This window comes from Tachypleus tridentatus, chromosome 9 (genome assembly GCF_004210375.1).
Source record: "Tachypleus tridentatus isolate NWPU-2018 chromosome 9, ASM421037v1, whole genome shotgun sequence".
NCBI classification, from domain to species: domain Eukaryota; kingdom Metazoa; phylum Arthropoda; class Merostomata; order Xiphosura; family Limulidae; genus Tachypleus; species Tachypleus tridentatus.
Genome location: NC_134833.1, coordinates 128,236,013 through 128,253,303, shown reverse-complemented (window position 1 = coordinate 128,253,303; position 17,291 = coordinate 128,236,013). Strand labels below are relative to the sequence as shown.

Sequence of the window (17,291 nt, the reverse complement as noted above, 5' to 3'; positions counted from 1 at the left end):
GTACTCTCTTCCCATATTTTTTTCAAAAAATAAATCATACAAAATAGAAATTTTTTTTTTCCTACTTCACTTTAACAGTTTTAAGACAGAACTTACCTTTATTGTTCTTTTTTTTTAATTTTATTCTAATGTGCATGTTTCCACTACAAAAATGATATCATATACATCCAGCACAATTTCACAGGTTTTGGGTGGCTGTACTCAGCCGAGGAATTGTTGCCTTTAATTCTTTTAGAGGGTAGTTGTTATGTGAGTTGACCTTCATTGGGCATCAGGTTTGGGGACACACATACTTTTAATACAGTCTGCCGACTTTGGACAGATAAGCTGTTGTACTTTTATAGATGTTTTTGATATTAATATTATCATTTGTAGTTATTTAGGGTCAATAACAAAAGATTAGTTAGATTTGTACATGTTTATTGCAAAATTAAGGCTTTAAATTAGAGCCTAGTGATATCTTTTGCACGACAATGTTAAATTAGGCTTAAAAAGGTTTTTGTTATTTTAGACGTACTACCTGTAATTCATCTTACTAGTCAATCATAAATTAGGTTAAATATATTGTTTTCTTCAACTTATATCATCTAATAAACATTTTTTATTGTCAGTACCTACTTAATTTTACAGACTATCATTTTTGTAATGTTTCTTTCATACTTCTTACAGTTAACTTTTTTGCATATAGAAAGCAGTACCGAATAGCAATGGTCCTATTTGTTTGGAATTAAGCACAAAGTTACACAATGAGCTAACTGTGCTCTGCCAACCACAGATATTAAAATATGGTTTCTAGCAGTGTGAATCTACAGACATACCACTCTGCCACTGGAGGGCAGCCATATTTGAGAAAGGAAGTACCTATTTGAAATACATTTTCAATGTAGGAAAATTATAACTTTGAGAGTTAATCACTTGTGGCTTAGCAGTACATCTGAAGGTTTATAATGCTAAACAAACAACAAACAAATAGGTATTCACAAAATTATGAAACATATATAAAACTTTGAAATAGTTATTTTTACTGAAATGTTTCTCATAAAATAGCTGTTTCAAAACTTTATATATAATAAAAGGTTCTTGAAAATCACAGTTTGCGCTTGAATGATGCTTTTATTATCTCTGTAAACAAAGTATAAGGTTATTCTTGACATAGTGTCACTGACATTAACTAAGGTGATTGTCAGTATAGTTTTACTGACAATCTCAGTGTTACTGTTGATGTAGTTTCACTGGCAAACCCAAGGTTATTGGTAATATAGTTTCAGTGACAAGTTCTAAGGTTATTGTTGATATAGTTTTATTGACAATCAAAAGATTATTGCTGATGTAGGTTAACTGACAGTCCCAAGGTTATTGTTGATGTAGTTTGATTGACAATCTATAGTCTATATGGTTATTGTTGACACAGTTTCACATGACAATCTAGGGTCATTACTGATATAGTTTCACTGACAATCTGCAAGGTTATTGTTGACCCAGTTTCACTGACAATCTAGGGTCATTACTGATATAGTTTCACTGACAATCTGCAAGATTATTGTTGAGAAGTTCTGAAAAAAATTAATTATCACAAAGTAACCTTAATGAGATTTTTGATTTGTAGGTATTGGAAAGTATGGATAGGACTGCATTCATAGTTTGATTATTTACTGTGGAAATCTAAAAGAACTGTTTTGTTTCATAATTACCTTTTCCTTCTATTTTAGGTGTTTAGTATTCACATAGACAAATGTTTGCAATTGGAAAATTGTTTTGAGGATCGAGGATTTGTATTTATTTTATGTTTTTTTTTTCATAAAGAGAATTTATATTAGTGTGGAAAGGTAATATTATCCTTGACCATATATTAGATGTTGGTTATTTTTGGATAACTTTGTTATTCATGTTTACAACCACTTTGCTATTCTATTGCTTCTGGAAGTCCTGGAGAGCAGACCCAGGAGTTATTCATTCAGATATGCAGGAGAAAGAAAGGGTAAAGTGTACAAATATCCTTTTTTTAACTTTTCAGTATAAAGAAAAAATAAAGGACATCAGGTGTTAAAATTTGATTACTAACAAAGAACCATCATGTCATATGACTTTGAAATAATAATTTGTGATCTAAATCATCTCAGCATTTAAATATTTTACATTTGGTTGACAAGTGTATACTTATTAGGGTATTTCTCTATGTACCACATCTAAACAGGATGTTGTTTGTCATTGTTTTTCACGTTTCTTACTTTTAGAAGCACAAAGAAATTCTAACTCAGATACGTTTGCCAATTTAGATAGACTCTTGCCATAAGTCAATTACTGTCTTCCATAGTTTGTCCTCCCTCTACTTTTTCCAGTTATATCTAGGCTTTCAGTTTCTTCTTTCCTCGTAACATATCCTAAAACTCCAGCTATCATTTTGTGATAATAGGAAGCTTCCTCCTGCAATGTGCTCTTAACAAAATATCTTTGTTTGAAGTATGACTTGTCCAACACACCTACAAGATGCACTTTAAGAGCCACAAATTAATTGCTTCAATTCTGTTTCCCATACTTAGTGATGTTGTCCATTATTCAGATGCATATTTGAGAATTGGTAAAATATAACAATCCAAAACTTGATTTAACCCTCATAAAATTTCACTGTTCGTCAGTATCTTTTTCATTAACAGAAATGTATCTTTTGCTATCCGTATTCACCATTTTATTTCATGATCAGATTTGCCATCTCTTGTTATCCAGCTTTCTAAAGACAAAAAACATGGGTGCTAGTATTTTTTACTTACAAAGGAATAAGATGAGTGTAATTAGTATTGAACATCAATTGATAGATATTGTATGAAATATTTTTATAAGTAAAACATGTGAATGTTTTTGTAAATCATTTTGATTTAATTATCAGACCATCATAGAACTGGCTGAAAGGGATGGCTTTGATCCTCAGTGGTTTTGTAGCACGTGTTTAATACGTCGACCACTTCGTTCAAAACATTGTTCAATATGTAATCGTTGTATAGCTAGGTTTGACCATCACTGTCCTTGGGTTGGAAACTGTATAGGTAAGTTAGTTAGAGAATATAAAACATTCTTAAAAGTTTATTTTTAATTTTCTATCTAAGTTTATAACTTTTAAATTTACTCACAAGTTGCAACTATTGCTATACTTAAAATGAATGTATTTTCTTGGATACATTTCAGTTTTTCATTCAGTTCTCTTAAAGTACCATTTTTATGACTACTTGTAATTTAACTGGCATATTTGACCACTTTAAAACAACCACATACACTGTGGCTTACTGTGATAGACATCTAAGGTTGTTTTAATCTAAAGAATAAACTCTCTGTAAAAGAACAAAAAAACAGGTAATTCATTCTGTAAACAACAGATTTTGGTCTTGTCATACCTTTTATTTTTTTCTGAATAAAGTTTGCAGATAGCTAATAATGTTGATTTTGCATTTTTGTCTTTTAAATTGTGAATTATCTGGATATTACTAATGAATTGAACTGTATAATCCAGCAGAGTAACTTCAGTGAACTAAAGAACTCTTGTTACTGGCTTTCTTTTATAAAACATGAATGATGTTTGTTGTTTTTGTGCACACATTCTAAGTTGAAATATTATGTATTGTAAACATACTTAATTTTTTTCTAAACAATTGTGAAAGATTTTTATGATTTTGAGTCTTTGTATTCATGTATTTCAAGATTAATGAGTTTCTGTGTCTGCTGGTGAATTCATTATAACTCTGTGATACTTTGTATGAATATTTTATATCAAAGCACATATTTGGTTTTGAAATACTAAGAATTCCATTTTTGAAACATTTATTTACTCTTTATTTGTTTGAGAGAGTAGTGGATCAAGGCTTTACAATCAGCTTTCTTATGTAAGTTTTTGATATTCATTTTAAATGTTGATATGAAGTTAAACTTAAATAGAAACATTTTAAGATTTAAAGAAATAAATTTAGAATCTTGACAAATTTAAGAAAAAAGTAACAATCTCTGCTGCATTTGTTGTTGTGTTGTGAGTAGTTTAAAGAATATTTTATGAGCTCTAGTTTTCAGCTAGATCTTCAGCCACATTATGTAAGATCTTTTATTTGTTAACAATCTAGGGTCAGGAAATCATCGATACTTTGTTGGCTATTTATTTTTTCTCTTGATCATGATTTGCTGGTGCCTTTATGGATGTTTTTCATGTAAGTAACTATGAATGATTCTGTTATTATGGCCTAAAATGAGCCTTACATGTGATTGATTATTTTTCAGACATTTTGCATTAGATAATTTAAGAAAAAAAATTAAATTTTACTGACATTTTTTTTGTCTCCAGTTCTTGGTAATATGCCCTTTCAAGTTGTAACTGAAATATCTTTTTTTGTGGTTTACCTCTTTTATTTTAATCAAAACATTTGTCTCATTAATCTGTTGAGTACATCTAGACCTCCATCAGGTAAAAAAAAGTTGGACTTTTTAAACTATTTGATTTGATCCTTTTGTTGTTCCTGGATGGTGTTTTAATTGATTCAAGCTTCATCACTACCAACTGAACAGTTTCTTTGAGGGATCTACTCATACTTTACTCTGACCTAATTTGTATGTTGTCATTTGCTATTGCATCCATGAATTTGTTCTGTACAAATTAATTCAGCATTTCACGTGAAGCATTTGAAAGAAATAATTTGGCATGTCTTTCCAAATCTTCCACAACTTCAGTTGAGGCCTTGTTTTTTGTTCCTACTTTATTCCAAAAATTTGCTTTAGAAAGTTCCTTATGATGTGTTCTCTATGTCTAAGGCCTGGCATAGCCAGGTGGTTCAGGTTCTTGACTTGTAATTTGAAGGTTGCAGGTTTGAGTCCCCATCACACAAAACATGCTCACCCTTTCGGCTGTGTGGGAGTTATAATGAGATGGTCAATCCCACTATTCCTTGGTAAAAGAGTAGCTGCCAACTCTTGGGCTAGTCTTACACTGCAAAGTTAGGAATTTCTAGCACAGATAGCCCTTGTGTAGCTTCGTGCAAAATTCAAAACAAATCAAACCAGTCTCTAAGTCTATTTAATTAAGTGACCACTAATGCCTGGTGTTTGTTATGGTTCTTTACTGAAAGGTTTCTTATTGTTCTTTCTAAACATAAATCAAGATGAGTACTTTGTTGTTTTTTACTTCATCTATTAATCTAAGAAATTATTGAAAACTGTGCCTTATGTGCCTCTCCATGATAATCTGTTAATTTCTATGTTGGGCAGTGTTTTAACTGGTCTCCTAAATTTCATAACTTGATTACATAATGGTATAGGTGAAGTAATACAGCACCTTATTTACATCAACCAGTTTTTTTTATCTTACTTTGAGCAAGTGTAATTATCTTGAAGTTGGTTTTTGATTTTGTTTTATTTTTACTAAAATAATTCAACTCCTGATGTGAGTGTTGAAATGGTATGCATTATTGAACAAGATCTTTTGGATTATGTGTAAATAAAGAGAAGTTCAGTCTACTTAATGATAGCAAAACCCTTATAGAATTCATTACCACCAAAACTAACTTTACGTTTAATAACCAAAACTACCAACAAATAAATGGCCTAAGTATGGGGGAATCCTGTGTCACCAGTTCTAGCCAACATTTTTATGGTACAGATTGAATCTCAAGCAGTCAATTTAGCTCTACACCCACCACTTTATTGGTACAGGTATGTTTATGATACAGTTGCTGGATTCACATCTACAGATTAAGTTCACCCATGAACAGGAAAATACTAACCAAATAACATTTCTTAACCTCAAGATCACTAGAACTGATACACAAATCAAAACAGAAATCCACAGAAATGTCACCCATACTGGATTATACATTCCCTTTGACTCAGCTCATGAAACAAAACAAAAACTCAACATATTAAGAAACCAAATAAACACAGCCACAAAATTATGCTCACCCAATAAAATTAATGATGAAATCAACAAAATAAAACAACACTTCATCAACATCAACAAATTTCCTCAAAAATCATGGAAAAAATTATACACATACACGTAGACCAAAAACAAACAAACAACAATAAATCCCAAGTTACAGCAAACTACAAAACCTTATACTGCTGCATACCATATGTTCCCGACATCAGCAAAAAAATAACCAACATTTGGAAAAACTTATAACAAAACACGGCATTCCAGTAAGCACCAAATTTATTCAAAAACCAGGTACAAAACTAAAGTTCATACAATGTAAAAACTATACTGAGAAACACAACACTAACATAATTTATAAAATACAATGCAACAACTTCCATGACTTCTACATTGAAGAAACAAGTAGAAAAATGGAAACTAGATTCAAAGAACACAGAAAAACACCTTCACACGTTTTTTGAACACTGCAAATCAAATAAACAGAACACAACCATAGGAAACTCCCAGGTACTAAGTAGGGAAACAAATATAAACAAATGCAAAATTGAAAAAACCCTACTTATACAGCAAATAAAACCAAAATTAAATCAACATAAAGGAACATCTTTATACCTATACTAATAATAACCTAACATCCAACTGCAACGCTCCCTACAATCCAGTATCTGTTTATACTCTCATCCCTAGGACGTGTCCGACAACAGTCAGTTGCAAAGTGTCTTTGTTAACCTGAAGAAGACCTATGAAGGCTGAAACATTGTTTTCTGCTAATCAGTAAAAGTGTTAATACCCATACCAACTGTTCTGAGATAGAGTTTTATTTCAAGTGGGTTTCTTGTTGTCAAGAATGACCAAGAATAGATTTAGCATTAAAAGAGTCTTTGAAAAAAAAGCTGGCTGATATTACATATTTGGAAAATGCCCACGCAATGTATTTACAGGTTATAATTGAATTATTCATGGGTTGACATTATGGTTTGTAGTGGACAATCAGGTTTGTGAGGTTTGGGGGTACCATATACAGTTATGACAGAAAGTGTTCATTCGGATGCCCCACCCCTCACCCTCGTTTGCACGTAATGACATACAGAAAGTGGTTTTTTGCTCATAACTTAAAAGTATCATTACATTATTAGTGTAATATTTATAATATACTATACTTTTGTTATCCTAATCATTATACTTTTTAAGTTATGAGGAAAAACTGGGTAGCCACTCACTCCACCAATTGAAAACGTTTGGCATGAGTTGAAGGGGTATGTGCACTTTCTGTCGTAACTGTAGTTGTGGTATGTGTGAGTCGGTCTTGCGTAAGTAAGAATAAAGGTTTTCTGAGATAATGTTGGTGTTTATCATTTGTAGTAGGATTTTGATTAGTTGGTTTTCATGTATTTTTGTTTGATTTGTGTGTATTGGCTTACGTTTGTGTCGGATAAGAAGTTATTCCTTTTTTTGAATGTATGTGGTTGTGTTTATTATAACTATAGTATTGCCTTTATCTGCTTTTAGAATTTTGAGTCATTCATTTTTTGAATGTATGTGGTTGTGTTTATTATAACTATAGTGTTGTCTTTATCTGCTTTTAGAATTTTGGTGTTGTCTTCTTTTAGGTTTTTTTTATGAAATTAATATATGTCATCTGAGGTTGTATTTAGTTTTTTTGAAATTATGTTGATGGTTTTTGTTGAGAATTCTTTGAAAAAGTTTTTTAAGATACTGTTTTGAGGTGTTTAGAGGAAATAGATATTTTCAGTTCTACCTGTAAAGATAGGTTGTTAGTTGTCAAAGTTGTCTTCTTTCTGATGATTGTTTTCCATTGTTTTGTTGGTATTTTTGGTTTGTGTAGAATTGATTACTATTCTTCTGGCTAAGTCACCAGACAGACTTTCATTTTGATGGATGGAATATCTCTTGATGTTACAGTGAAGTTGAGTCCTTTGTTGAATGGATGTGTCTCTTCAGTGCTTATTTGTTGGTCGGATCTGTTAATATATGAAGTTGGTTGATGGTTCATTGTGTTGGCATCTTAGTTGATCTAGTTTTGATAACTTTTACCAATTTGTTTTCAGAAATTAGTGATGATGATATTAATTATTTCATCACTAATAATTTTGTGTATTTCATATGGGTCACCATTTGGCAATTAGCTTGAAAAGCTTTTCCATATAAAACACTATGACTACAAAATATTTTTAAAATAAAATCAGGAAAAAAATGTAGTTCAGATTGGAACCTTGTCAATTCTTTTTACACTTTTCGAACAGACAAATATATGCAGGCTTAATTTGAAAATTTCATTAAGTAGAATTTGTGTTACTTGTAAAACAGGTTTTAAATAATATTATATCACTAAAAAGATTTTAAATATATTCTTCAAATTACATTAACAAAACATTCCAAAAATCAAAGCTTGATTTGCCACTTGCAAGTCTATATGTTGTTATTTGTTATTAAATTTTTCATGGTGTTTTCTGTTAAGTTTCAAATAGAATAGTTTTTCTCTTGTATTCTTCATTGTTGCACAAACAAATTATTCATTATTTTCTCTTTCTAAATAGAAACTAAATTTTAAAACTTTGGGTTTTATTGTCATCATTTCCTAGTTCCAAAGATTATTTATTTTTTATGAGTAGTCAGTTTTCCAATTATATTTTTTACATTCAAACACCATTAAAGAAAAATGAATTAACTTCCTTGCAGTGCTCTATCATAATATCGAGCTTGTGCAATTTGTCTGAATATTGACTTCATCTCTTATTTAGCTACTATCAAATATAATTTAGTTATGCTAATAATAACCTATTAACTTTCTAGACTAAATTTACTAAAACTGTTCAGTGTTCAAAAACAAACTACTGGACTTAGAGAAAAAGAGTTCTTGATTTTTCTTTTTTTTCAATGAAGTTATTAGTTTGAAATTAAGGAATCATCAGAATAATCACTTGATACCTATCTTAGTCATATGGTTGTTTGGTGTGCTGTAATTAGACTTTGCCAACTTTAGTGTCTGATTGCCATCAGTGAAGTTATTTGGATAATATCTGCTGAGAGCAGATTAACATATTGGAATTATTTTTTACATTTTAACCCATAGGAGATTTGAAAATATTCATCAAATAAATTAATTTTCTAGGTTTATTTTTTCTCTCTCTAATTGTGTAAGTTCTTTTTATCAGAGGTTCTAGTTCTTGTAGCTGTTTTGTAGATGTTTTTTCTTCTTTGCATGATGTGAATCTTATATGAAAAGTTAATTTTCACTATCTTGTTGGATTATATTCTATGTAGTAATGTCCCAAACTAACTTTTGTCTCAGACTGGAGCTCCTCTGTATCCTGGTACAACATCAGTTTTTCGAACTATCTATGGCAGATCTCCTCACTCAGTGGCTGGGTGTTTTGGATTGCAGTTAATGCATTACTACACTGTGTTTGGGTAGCTTGCCTTCTAGTTTGCCAGTTGTATCAGGTATGTCCGTATGAGAATTTAAATATATTTTTATTATAAGTACTGGAGGTATCTCACACACTATAAAAATATGGATTGTAGAAACTTTATTGGCTGTAGTTAAGGTTAATAGTAGTTAAAAAAAACAAAAACAACTGAATGAGGAAGTACATACATTATCTTGAAACTATGCTGATAAAAGTAATTATTTAACCACACAAACTTCTTGTTAGTGTGGTTAAAATACTTAAGTACCAATAGGTTGACAGAAAATAAAGGTAAACACACTTTCAGATGGTACGGATTACTGTATTAATCTTTATGTACTTGGCGTCACAACCGTGATAAAATGAATGAGGCAAGAAATAAAACAATATATTAGACTTTCAGCTGTGGGCCAGCTTATTTTTTTTACCAGAAATAAACATGTAATGCAATCTTACAGAATACATTTAAACCAATTGCAGTTGAGAAAGTAGTTGTTTATAGTGTAGAATGCATGAACTGTTAGTTTTTATATGAGGAAGACTTCCCTCATAAAAAAAAACACACCAAAAAACCCTCAAATTCAGCTTAGGATAATATACAGATTTACCCTCAGCATGAAACTTATATCAGAACAAAGATCTGGTACCTAAACTTCTACATCCATAGCTCATGTTTAAATATGCATGTAGTGATTGTAAGGTCACATACCTTGGGAAAATTAAATTCCACTTAAAAACTGGAGTCTGTGAACATTTAGGAGTATCTAACAAGATCAGCCATTCACTTCCTAAACCCAGCCATTCATCCATTTATTTACATTCTGAAACCACAGGATCTTCAGACCTTAAACTCTAATATTTAAGGAATTCTATTCATAGACAATTCATAAAGCTCATTATATCTAAAATTGCTCTAAATTTTTACACTTAACTCAGTTGTTGTGTGATATATGTAAACATTGTTTTATCTGTTTATTTACCACTTTTTCTAATAACTAATTAAATTAATGATTGTTGTTATTTCATAATTTTAGAAATAATCATCTTTGTAACATGGTTTTCAGATTTTACTGAAGATGGGATAAGTTATTCTGAAACATTTGAACCTTGTAAATAAAATGTTTTATGTTTTGTGAACCACCTTCATTTTCATTATTAAAATTTGGTTTCCCTTTCATGAATCAGTTTTACTAAGTTATTGGACACATTTAATTCTCATAGTTTTTAATTAGTCTTTGTATTTTCTAATTGTTTACACAAGTGCCAATCAAAGAATTTATTGATTTTGCTCTTTCTTGCCTGTCCCCTGCTGGTACAGTGGTAAGTCTTTGGATTTACAATGCTAAAATCAGGGGTTTGATTCCCTCAGTGGACTCAGCAGATAGCCCAATGTAGCTTTGCTACAACAAAACACACATACTCTTTCTTGCCTTGTGAAATATGAAAATCTAGAAGTTGTGCTTGATATTGACTTTTGAAACATCACAAACTTTATTTGAACTTAATGATAAGTTTAATGATTTGATTGAGGGAATAAGTGTGGGCAGTCCATTAGTGCCTCTTAAGTGTGGGCAGTCCATTAGTGCCTCGTAAGTGTGGTCAGTCCATTAGTGCCTCTTAAGTATGAGTAGTCCATTGGTGCCTCTTAAGTGTGGGCAGTCCATTAGTGCTTCTTAAGTGTGGTCAGTCCATCAGTGCCTCTAAAATATGAGCAGTCCATTAGTGCCTCTTCTGGGTAGCATCTTTATGAATGTGATAATTTATAAAATCAAAAGTATGGTTTAGTTAGGACTGTTTGTTTGTTAAATACAGTGAAAGTGCATTAACTTGCTTTGTTTCTGGATAACTGTTTGAACACAATATTTAATATTGTGTATGTATTTAATATGTTGTGTAAAGTATCTGAGATGCCATATTATTGGTGGAAAAATATTTTTTTCTATTCCATTTTAAATATTCATAATTTTTGTAATTCAGTATAAGAGTCTGATTTTTTCTGTTAATCCATTTGTTGAATAAACTAGAAAACTGTAGACATCGTGCTTTGATTGTATTAAAAGGTCAAAAAGCCATAGAGGTCAAGGTCAAACAGAGCTTATTACTTTTTTTTTCCATTAAGGAGCACTAAGTATAGGTGATACAGATGTAATTATATTTGAAGGTGAATTGTAAAGATTGTCAGTTTTGCTTATTACTATCTGGTTATAATACAACTTAAAACTTTTACTTATAATTTCTGACAGCTTTGAGAAGTTACCTTTAGCCTTGATAATGCTGTCTTCATTTAGTTTGTTAACAGTCAAAATTAATTGACTCCTTTCACATTTTTTGTGGTTATGGCTGTACACAATACTTTATATTTACTATATAATTAGCCTTGGTTATACAAGGTATATGATTTGTTGCAACAACATTTAATGATTTCAGGTTATGTGGTTAGCCATGACCACCAATGAACGGATGAACTGTACGAGATATCCTCATTTCAAGAGGAACAAAAATGGACATATTGTCAGTCCATTCTAGTAAGTTTCAAAAGTTCATGTTTCATTCACCTCTTTTTGTTTTTCTTGCCATGAAAGAAACCAATATTGCAAAGTAACTTTAGGGGAGACAGCTTATGCCTAACTTTTCACCTCTGATTGATTGGACAACTATTTAATAAGTGTCAGTATATGTTAAAGATGCCTAAATTCTTGTATGTTTCAGATACTTGGTATATTGATATAAACTGTTGTGGTCATTGCAGCATTGACAAATTAGTGTCTTAATATGACTAAGAAGTTTCTTGTGAAGTGTTCTTCATGAAATATGATAAATTATCATAATTCTCTTTAAGGTTTTGATTTAGAATATTATTATTTGGCTTCATAAATATTATGAACAACTTATAACAAGCACTGTTTGCAGGTAAGCAGTATCTAAATGTCTGTATATTATTAATTATTTAAAGCTTTCTTTATTTGAGTTGTAACATTTCATTAAAATTTTAAGACCAGAAAAACATTCTGCCATTATCCATGTTCACCCAATTTTGTAGTTTAAATTGTTAGTCATTTTAAAATAAAATTATGTATTTTTTGATATGATAAACGTTTGTTTGTTTATTTTAATGTCCAGGTGTTTGACTTGATGACATATCATCCAAGTAAAATTAATGAGGAATTTGCCCATTTTTTACTCTGCTTAGGATGTTATTACTTTGATTCTTTACTTGGTAACTATTGTGCATTCAGTGGTAAAAACAACAGTAGTAAACTAACTTATATTAAACTTTTAGAGCAACAGTGTTACCCTAAGTAAGATTTATAGTTGCAATATCACATTTAAAAGTCTTCTGTTTGTTTGTTTGTTTTGAATTTCGCACAAAGCTACTCGAGGGCTATCTGTGCTAGCCGTCCCTAATTTAGCAGTGTAAAACTAGAAGGGAGGCAGCTAGTCATCACCACCCACTGCCAACTCTTGGGCTACTCTTTTACCAATGAATAGTGGGATTAACCGTCACATTATAATGCCCCTACGGCTGGGAGGGCAAACATGTTTGGTGCGACCATGATTCGAACCAGCGAACCCGCGACCCTCCAACACTTGGCCATGCCGGACCATTTAAAAGTCAGTCATAGACTTCCATCTGAAAGTACTTCAGTAATTTTTGTATGGAACTACTTCTTGAATCCGCTTGTTACATTATATGTGATTTTTTTTTTTTTCCTGGTAAATTGTTCTGAATAAAATAAAACAAGTGGTAAACTTTTTTTTTATTTTTGAATTGGCAATTTGTAGTTCTTTCCTTTGTTTTTGTAACTTTTGGCATTTAAACATTTTAACATATACCTATGAGGTGTGATATTGGCTCAAGAACACCCTTTTAACAAATATTGTTTCCAAGACTGGAAAATGCACTGAAATCTTAACACGGTTTTAAAGTTACATTCATATGGCCTTGTAAATTCTGTTTACAGTAAATGTATGTGTGTAGTTTATTCATTTGTTTATGTTTTGATTCAACTCTCACACCACATAAAATTTAATAGGGCATTGTAAATGCTGTGATTGAGTTCAAGTTGTACATTATGTTTCATGTGCATATTTTGTTTGTGTTTCGACATGAATATCTGAATTGTATACTATCATGTATTTGATTTGGAGGAGTAATAGGCTTAATATAATTTAATTGAGTAAAGTAAAGAGTAATGGAAATATGTATTTCGTATGTTAGGTGTAACACTTTTTCTTTTATTGTTATTTAGCAGTTGAGTAAAGTTACACACAGCTGAGTATGGAATGTTGTTAGTCTATCTACGTACCTTGAGCATAACAAACATGTTCAGTTGGGCCTAGCTAGCACTTAAATATATCAGTTGTAAAACTTTTGTTTTAAAATATATGTATATGAATCCTGAATTTTATAAACAAGCTATCATATTTAGTGTATGTGAATGTTATATTAAGCCTAATTTATTGTTTACATGAATTATTTTTATGTATTTGTTGTAAAACTAATTTCATAAGCATAGCTGTCAAACAAAGACCAGTTTCTCATAGAATGGTGCATTATGATTACACATTTATTTATTTTTTTTACTTAGATCTTTGTGGTACAATGTGTAAACTTATCACTAAATACCAATTTCAGAAGTCAGATTATTCCAAAATTTTTGTGAAAAAATCCTAGGAGTGGAAGTTTTATAGTTTCTGTAATATGTTTTGTACTTATACTGAAGATATAAAAGTAGGGGCTTTCTCAAGCAATAGGGAAAGAAGAAAAAAGTGTGTATTAAACAAGTAGTTGCTGTTTTACTGTTATTTTAAAAGGAAGCTATTGTCCTACTGACTGCATGTATCAGTGGTCTGTTCTGTTTATTTAGTATTCTATATGTATTTAGGAACTGTGTTCAAGTTTCTTTCATGTTAAAAGTTACATTTTGTGAAGTGTTATAACAGTATGTATTTCATACACCGGTGGAATCATGAAATTTCATAATAGATCATTCTGTTTCAGCCAAGGTATGTGGCAAAACTTAGTGGATTTCTTTGAATGGAGGTGCTTTGGCATGTTCAAGCCAGATTCTAAAGATTGGCGGCAAGTTTTTGAAGTGGACCAGTTAGATGAAAGGCAATGTTTGATTCAAGAGGGACAGTTTATCTAATGGAAGACACAAGTGATCATACTTTTTTGTTTTCAAACTGACACATGCATCTAGTCTTATCATTCCAACTTTGAAAAGCACATTCATTAGAAGTCACTTAATAGTTCTAAACTATGATAATTATGTGCTGGTAATATGTAACTGTAAATAGTAATTTACCCATGTAAGTGTGAGTAATCAAACATACAGTTATAAGAGGAGTGGATAAGTTGAATTTTTGCATGTGTAGATCAGCAGCCACAAGGTTATCATGAACGTTTACTTACTGCTCAGGCTGAGGATGAACAGTATTTGTGAGAATCTTGTAATTACTAATCTGAAGCTAGCAGTGAACCTGTAAATCCAGTTTAGCTACTCCTCTTAAAACTGCAAACTTGTTCGGGTTTTGAACATAAGTGTGAATGACTAACAAACTTCATTCCTGAATGAAAATCTTGTATGTGTTCTTTGATTTCTTAGAAACTATCATTCCAGGATCGTAATTGCTATTTTGATTTGAATCATTTTGAAAGTCTTGTTACTTGGTGTTTAAATTTTTCTTTAATCTTATAATAGTGCCTAGACATAGCATTAGACACAGTATAAAACCTGGTAATCAGTTTGAGGAATCTGTGATTAATTTAGTGTTGCTAACTTTTTCTGTTTCACTTTCATTCATCTCTGTATTTATTTGTAATAATTTTAGAAAATCTATTAAATATCTTTTACCAAATTTTCTTTCCTTCCAAGTCATTTATTTATTTATTTACAACAACTTCACATGTACTTTTACATATAAGTGTAGAGAAAGTTATTTTGTATCACATTCTATGATTCTTTTAAAAATCCCTACTGCAGTAATTTTATTTTAATTTGATGATTGAGGTATGTTTTGTTCAAAGTACAAACTCGTTTGTGGTTTCAAAAAATTAAGTAACTGACAATTTTATTTGAAAAATGCATTGGAATTTCACAAAAAATATTTCAAGCTTTGTAAAATGAGCACTTATGCTGATCAGGAAGCAAAGTATGTTGTTTTTGAAATATTAGTAAATAATTAAAAACACTCACATTTTGTAAAAAAATGACCTTATTGATAGAGGAACTTCTAATGAGGTTTATATATAAAAAAACATTTATTACTTGTTCTAATGGTTGCTGTGATAGTGAAGTTTCAAAAAATTGTAGTGAAATAAAAATGTTTGCTGACATTTGTAGTTGTTTTAAGGATTGTACTTGTTTTGAAAATAAGTTGATTCACTTGTTTTTTGCAGATGTTACAGTTCACAGTTAAAGAGATCAGTAGTCCATGAAATACAAACACTGACCCACATAAAACTGTTTTAAAAGTTATAGCATGTAATTCATAAAATCTCATGTACCCATATGGATAGGGTTTTGCAGAACAGAATGTTGCTGTAACCTTTTGTTTATGCTTGACATAATAGACCTTGTAGAAATTGTGTTAAAAGTAAATAACTGACCAGTGTTTTTCTTCTTACTTTCAGCATAGTCTGATTGGCCTTCACATGACATTCTTTTTTTTTGGACAACATTTGTTGTAACTGTTATAAAATTTTGATTACCAACAAAAATGTAATCAAAAAAATAAGCTGAACATTAAACAATGAATTTTTTTAACTTCCTGTAATTTCTATGTTTGTTCTATAAAAATATAATTTACTGTAGTATATTATAAGGAGAAGACTGTAATTTAGTTATTAACTTTGAGGACACCAAGTAACCTAGCTCTTATTTATAGATATGTTAATAAAAGTATGTTTACTTTGGTAGGTTTTAACTTTCCTAAGCTGGGTTATTTTTATATTTCAAACTTTTATGCAGAACTATTGTGACAATTAAGATTTTATAAAACATAAAAAAACTTAGTATGCTTACAGGATCTCTTATTAATTAAATCAGTTGTTGTTTTGTACCTTGCAAGAATCCAAATACATTGGAAAGCTTCAGTAGAACATTAAATTTCATAGCATTGCACATAACATTGTTGTGAAATGCAAATGCATTTTTGGAATTTGGAATATACTGGATATTCAAATTTAGTTTTAGTTTCACTGACGTGGTGTATGTGAAATAGTGTTGTAAATAAAACTTTAAAATAAGAGAACTGTAATGGCTTTGGGAACTTGGTGCACTTGTGTATCTTATAAAAAGAAATACTTAAACATAATATGGAAGCTTTTTTTTGTTTTTCTTACACATGTGAGATATTTTCATTACTTTTTTGTTGATTGTATTTTAATTCTTACTTGTTTTTCCAAGTATAAATAGCCCAGTGATAGCTTCAACACAAAAGTTTGTTCCTAAAAAAAAGTACCATTTGTCAGATTGTCAGTATTTATCTGGAGTATGTCATGGATTTTTTTGTTCACTTCTTAACAAACACGAACTGCAGAAAGAACGTTCAGATGTTACCAGAGTTCCACCACAAGTGAATAGTTTAGGAACATACTCAAATGAAGGTTATGACCTTCAGTGAATTGAAATTAATTTTTCTGGGTTGGTAATTGTTTTCCAAACACACACTTACACACTCTTTAGTTTATTTTCCCAGATTAACATTTCTGTTCTCTACACACTTAAGCATTGATGTGAATATTACCTTGCTTACTCCAGTTTTTATATCCCACTATATTTCCCATAGTAATTTAAATCTTGTAATTCTCTCCACCTTAACCAGTGTGTGCCCTTTTACTATATTACTTCCTATTCATTTTTCTCAATAGCAGAATGCAATGACAATGGACTTATGTGATTGCAGCAGGTTTCTCTTACATGTTGTATAACTTTAATTATATCCATGTT

General features: G+C 30.6%; 1 protein-coding gene across 1 annotated transcript in view; it reads left to right on the top strand.

Moving 5' to 3' along the window:
• Positions 1-15,198, top strand: part of Hip14 (palmitoyltransferase Hip14) — a 42,759-nt gene extending 27,561 nt beyond the window's left edge. The window contains exons 9-14 of the mRNA XM_076457174.1: positions 1,854-1,978; positions 2,885-3,041; positions 4,104-4,187; positions 9,219-9,370; positions 11,764-11,861; positions 14,339-15,198. Coding sequence (XP_076313289.1) covers positions 1,854-1,978; positions 2,885-3,041; positions 4,104-4,187; positions 9,219-9,370; positions 11,764-11,861; positions 14,339-14,486 — 764 coding nt within the window. The 3' untranslated portion in view covers positions 14,487-15,198. The remainder of the gene's footprint in view (positions 1-1,853; positions 1,979-2,884; positions 3,042-4,103; positions 4,188-9,218; positions 9,371-11,763; positions 11,862-14,338) is intronic.
• Positions 15,199-17,291: the final 2,093 nt, after the last annotated feature.